The 5,775-nt window shown below is 53.6% G+C and overlaps 1 protein-coding gene across 1 annotated transcript; it reads right to left on the reverse strand.

Annotated features, from left to right (window-relative positions):
• Positions 1 to 1,736: 1,736 nt before the first annotated feature.
• LOC112543357 (apelin receptor-like) lies at positions 1,737 to 5,375 on the reverse strand. Its single transcript, XM_025177607.2, has one exon. It carries the CDS (start codon positions 5,365 to 5,367, stop codon positions 4,213 to 4,215), a length of 1,155 nt encoding a protein of 384 aa, XP_025033375.2. The 5' UTR covers positions 5,368 to 5,375; the 3' UTR covers positions 1,737 to 4,212.
• Positions 5,376 to 5,775: the final 400 nt, after the last annotated feature.

Here is a 5,775-nt window from a genome sequence, read left to right on the forward strand (position 1 = left end):
CTACTATCTGGTCTGCTGTTTTCCAGAAAATTCACAGAATCCCTGCACTATTGTCTGGTAAAGAATCTTAGGCTCTCAGAATGCAAAGGAAGTGGGCCACAGTAATATATTATTGTCCATTAAAAAATCATAGTAAATCAAGACTGCTTCAAGTGTGCATTCAAATAAATAGAATGTATTTTATAGGCTACTGAGCTGAGAGACAACTCAAGATATTTGATGCCTAAATACAGTAGAGGTGGTTCTTGTTTAGTGACTGCCTCATTTGTGTCTGTTCAAAGTTACGACGGTGATGAAAAAGTAACTTTACAACCAGTCCTCACATTTACAACCTTTACAGGTCTGGAAAGGAAAGGAAAGCTGAAGTCAGACTGTAAGCACAGTCACAGTTTCACTTAGCAACCATTTTGCTTTAATGACCGAGTTGCTGGTCCAATTGTGGTCGCTAAACAAGGACTCCCTGTATATGACATGGGGCCAGTTTATTTCTATGATGCAGATTACAAGTTTCCCTCGCTTTATGAAATTCGTTACTGTGTGATCAATTATTTTCACCTGAGAATTCACTTTATGCAAAAAAAAAAAAAAAATGCTATTATGAGGTTAGTGCCAGCATAGTCAGTTTGCACTAAACGTCTGGAAACATGCCAAAATGCTTGAACATTTTCCCACCAAAGCCACTTGATGCCTTCACCATACATTTACTGTGCATCCTGACTCCCACTTACTTCCATACTTTCAGTAACTACTGCTATCACTATAAGGTCAAAATGGCCATCAGCATCTTGTCCAACTCCCTTGCTCAGTTTAAAAAGGACTGCTATAACACTAGATACAAAGTTGAACATATGGTCACATCACAGTTGTGAAGGATTCTCAGCCCTAGGATGAGCTTTTAACCTGGTGAATCTAGTGTGCACAACATAACGAAGAATGCTGATAAAACTTGTAGTGACATGATGCATTTGCTCCAGCTCAACCCAAGCAAGACTGAGTGGCTTTGGGTGTTTGGGCCTCCCAGTACCAAAGTTCTTCCATCTTTGGTTCTGGATGGGGTGGCACTGCCCCAGACGAACCCGGTGCGCAGTCTGGGGGTCCTTTTGGACTCACGGCTCCTGCTGGAAGAACAAGTGGCAGCCGTGGCTAAGAGGGCCTTGGCATGTGTGTCAGTTGCGCCCATTCCTGGACTGAGAGGCTCTACTCACTGTCACTCACGCCCTCCTGTTTGGATTATTGCAATGCGCTCTTCATGGGGCTGCCCTTGAAAAGCATTCAGAAGCTTCAGCTGGCGCAGAATGCAGCTGCCCAGGTTGTAAATAGTGTCAGCTACTTGGCGCACGTAACACCACTGCTTCGGGAGCTGCGCTGGTTGCCAGTGTGTTTCCAGATGCAATTCAAGGTGCTGGTTGTCACCTTTAAACCCCTTCATGGCTTGGGACCGGGTTGCCTGAGGGACCGCCTTTCCCCAGTTGTTTCTACCTGTCCAATCCGGTCTGGCAGGATGGGCATGCTCTGGGTCCCGTCAGCCAAGGAATGTCCGCTGGTGGGGACTAGAAGTGTCTTTTCTGCTGTGACACCTGCCCTCTGGAACATCCTCCCTCCTGAGATTAGGATGGCCCCGACCCTTCTAGCTTTTCAGAAGGCCTTGAAGACCTGGTTTTATGCCCGGGCCTGGGCCCCCGAGCACGTGAAGGGCCCAGTTTCATGGTGGTTCTGATACCGATAGCTTATAAAGATCTCTTGGCTGTATTTATATTTATTTTTTTGTACTGTTTTAAATGTTAACTGTTTTTATTGTTGTTAGCCACCCAGAGTCACTGGTCTGAGATGGGCGGCTATATAAACTAAATAAATAATGAATAAATTTTACTTCTTTGCCTGCCACAATAACCACATGCATTAGAAATCCAGCTGGAGAAAAGATGGAGAAAATGGTTTCACTGCACATAGAACACAAGACAAGAAAGAAAACATGTTTGAATACCATAAAGCTTAATGTAAAAATTTATGATCACATTTGACAGTGCATTGAGTTACAAAATGTTACACTGTATCTTATAACCCTTTTTGCCGGTGGTTCAGTGTCTTGCTTCATGCAAATTCACTTTATGCAAGATTTTCAGGGAGCATAACACTAGTACAAAGCAAGGGAAGCCTGCATATTAATTTTAAAGCCTTGAGTGTACTGGGTTGAACTTTGGTACAAATAGGGAACGGCCAGATGCAGCATCATTAAGAAGCTTCCTCCATTCTTGGGGGAGGATCTTTTGTATAGAGGTGGGTGTAGCCCTGGTGGTGCAGCTAGATTTACTTATAAACAAATTCATGATTCTTTTCTCAGGATATATGCTGCTAAAATAGGCTGGGTTGTAAAGAAAAGCAAAATTAGGAAAGGAAGGGGGAAAATTCAGACATTCAGCAGTTTTTCAATGGATGGAAGTTTGTGCCAAGATGCTGGACAAGGCAGTTGTGATGCATTCATACACCTCTGAGCATGTAGGCTAAAATACTTTGAGAGGGTCCTATGAATTGGGCACCTGCCTTCCTGATGGCCAAATAGAATCCAGAGTTGTGAAGTCAAGAACTGGAGTTTGTTTTTTTTACACAGCTGCATTTTTGTGTGGTTTTAATTGTTCAATTGAATTTGATGTTTATAAGGAGCCTGGAACAACAAGCAGGAGCCGGAGGCATCTAAGTTGTTCATTAATAAAAGAAATAGATATTAATTAAATTAGAAATTAGAGTTGAAAAGGACCATGAAGGCCCTCCAGTCCAGTGCAAGAATCCAAGAACCAGGAGCTCTTTCTATCACCTACCTGGCCAGGTGGCCTCCATGCCAACCTCATCCCTCTTATTTTGCTCAGATGTATAAAGCTGCACTCTGCATGTGCCTCAAGGCCTTGAACGGGTAGACACCACCCCTAGGGGGTGGACTAGGACCTACTGGTAAATATCTGGTAGTGAACTGCTAGAATTTGGAACAATGGTAAAATACCTCTATAGCATTTTTAAAACCATCTCCCCTACAAAATGAGGCTACTAAAGCTCAAGAAATGGTGTGGGTGTGGGTGTACGACACTGGAAAAGTCTAAATGTGAAAAGGCTTTAAGTTTGGGCTTAAAAGTGCCGCCTTTGGGAAAGACATTTGCCATTTGGTGCTGCTGTTTTGCTCCTGGCTCCATTTGATGGACTTTGGGTGCTTTTAAGTTTTTGGTTCTTGGCTTTTGAAAATAAATGCCATGACTGAACTTTTACTCCAAAAATTCAGGGTGCTTGTCCCGATATTACTGGTAAATTGAAGCAGCTTATGGAACCAACTTGCAAGTTGCTCCTTTTCTGTCCTTTCTGTGTTATGTGGGTTGGCCCTAAGGAAGCAACCCCCAGCGATGCCGTTTCCTCCTGTTTTGCTACCTCCCCCCCCCGCCTTTCTCCCTTTCTGGTGGTAAGCAAAAACAGCCTAACTCCAGTTAGCCAAGGAAGAGAGAGTGCAGCCTAATGGTTAGAGCAGGGCTAGGAAACGGGCTTAGGTTCAAGTCCAACAACCTCTGTCAAGAGTACTGGTTGTCTGGGGTGGACATTGTAGGATGTTCTCTCTGCCAGCCTAGTGGAATATAAACCGAATAAAGAATGAATAGCTCCGAATAAGTGACGGGAAGGAGAAGCGTCCTTTTCTGAAAGCACTTTCCTTTCCGAGCCCAGAAACCGCCGGCGGCTTCTCAGCGGGAGGGCGCTCTGTCCCTGCCCGGAAGCGGCGCCCATGACGCTCGCAAATGCTCCGGCGGGCCACGCGCCGGTTGCAAGCAGCCTCCCGCCGCCCGTGCCTGACGCTTCCCAGCGAGGGACCCCGATCGAAGCCGGGGCTTTGCGGGGAACGGGCCGCGCGCACCGCTTCTCCCCAAGCAACGGAATTCACCTCCCCCTCTTGACCCCGCGCCAGACCCATAAAATAGCTGGAAAAGAATCGACTCTCTTTCTCCTGAGGAAACACAAGAGTTTATTGGTCACAAGGCAGTTAGTTATCCACCGCAAGGGCCTGCCCCAAAACGGTGAGTTCCCGGGCCGCGAAGAAAACTAGTCCGAGGCGGGGGTGCCCAAGCGCGCGCTGGCCCGCAGATCCCGGTAGAACACCTCCTGTCCCGAAGGCGGGTGCGGGCGCCGGTTTGGAGATCCAGTCCGGGCGCGCCGCTCGCTCTCTGCGCCGCCGCGGGCGCCCTACACCTTGGTGCCCAGGGAAGGCAGCTCGGACTTCTGGGTCTGGCCGCTGAGCGTGGACGAGACGGAGCCGGCGGGGGCGCGGCGCGCCGGGCGCAGGCCGAGCAGGAGCAGGCACTGGGCGCGGAAGCGGCTGTCGAAGAAGGCGTAGAGGAAGGGGTTGAGGCAGCTGTTGATGTAGGCCAGGCACGTGGCGTAGGGGTGGAGGCGCAGGATGAGCTCCATCCAGGGGCAGGGCAGGCTCAGCAGGCCCACCCAGGCCAGCACGTAGAGGCTCTTGAGCAGGTGGAAGGGCAGCCAGCACAGGGCGAAGACGGCCACCAGCGTGACGATGATGCGCAGCAGCCGGCGCCGCTGCCGGCCCTCCTCCTTGCGCACGTGCCGCTGGAAGTGGCGGCTGACGGCGGCGCCGATGCAGCAGTAGCAGAGCGTCAGCAGCAGCAGCGGCAGCACGAAGCCCAGCGCCGTCGTGGCCAGGCTGAGCGCCGCCAGCCACCAGGCCTCCTCCTCGGCGCTGCCGGCCACGCCGCTGAAGTCCATGTCGCACTCGACGGCCGAGCCGTTGCCGGCGCGCGGGCTCAGCCGCGTCTCGCGCAGCAGCAGCGCCGGCAGCGCCAGCAGCCCGGCCAGCAGCCAGACGGCGGCCAGCGAGAGCAGCGTCGAGGCGCGCGGCCGCGCCGAGGACGACGACGACGCCGAGGCCGGCCGGCCGGCCGAGCGCGGCAGCGCGTGCACGATGGCCAGGTAGCGCTCGAAGCCGAGGCAGCCCAGGCAGAAGGCCGAGGCGAACATGTTGAGCAGCACCAGGTAGCTGCTGAGCTTACAGAGCGCCGAGCCGAAGGGCCAGTGGAAGCGCAGCGCCGTGTACGCCGCCCACAGCGGCAGCGTCACCACGAAGGCCAGGTCGGCCAGCGCCAGGTTGCCGATGTAGGCGTCGGCCGAGCGGCGCTTGGTGGGCGCGCCGCGCCAGACGGTGAAGATCACCAGCCCGTTGCCCGACAGCCCCAGCACGAAGACCAGCATGTAGAGGACCGGCAGCAGCGAGAAGGAGAGCTCCCAGTCCGTCTCGCCCTCCTCCCAGGCGCAGGCCAGCGCGCCGGCCTCGCTCCAGTTGCCCGGCGGCTCCTCGCCGTAGTCGTAGTAGAGCTGCTCCATGCCCGCCTCCGCCTCCGCTGCCGGCGACTCAGCACCTCCGACGGCCGGCCAGCCAGGCTGCTGCGGGGCGCCGCGGGAGCGCTTAAAGCGGTCCTCGCCTGGCCCCGCCCCCGCGCCCTTCGCCGGGGGGAGCGCCTGCCCCGCAGAGGCAGCTGCACCGGGCGTGCTCCAGCCGCCCCCTCCCCGCCCCGTGTTGCGAGCCAAGGGAAAAAGCCAGCCGCCCGCCGGGCCCCGGGCTCTGCTGGTGCCCCGGGGCTGCCGCGAATGCCCGCGATGGTGCTTTGTCCCTGTTGCCCGTCTTGCGTATCCCAGCCCATTCGCTTGGCCCCGGCTTCCTATGTTCCGGCACTCTAGAGTAGGACTTCCAGCATCCTAAACCGACCCACAATTGCTCCTGTGCCACCGGGC

Source organism: Python bivittatus, unplaced genomic scaffold (genome assembly GCF_059951505.1).
Source record: "Python bivittatus isolate LINGU-HERP-01145 unplaced genomic scaffold, Pbiv_v1 ctg000390_np1212, whole genome shotgun sequence".
Classification (NCBI taxonomy): domain Eukaryota; kingdom Metazoa; phylum Chordata; class Lepidosauria; order Squamata; family Pythonidae; genus Python; species Python bivittatus.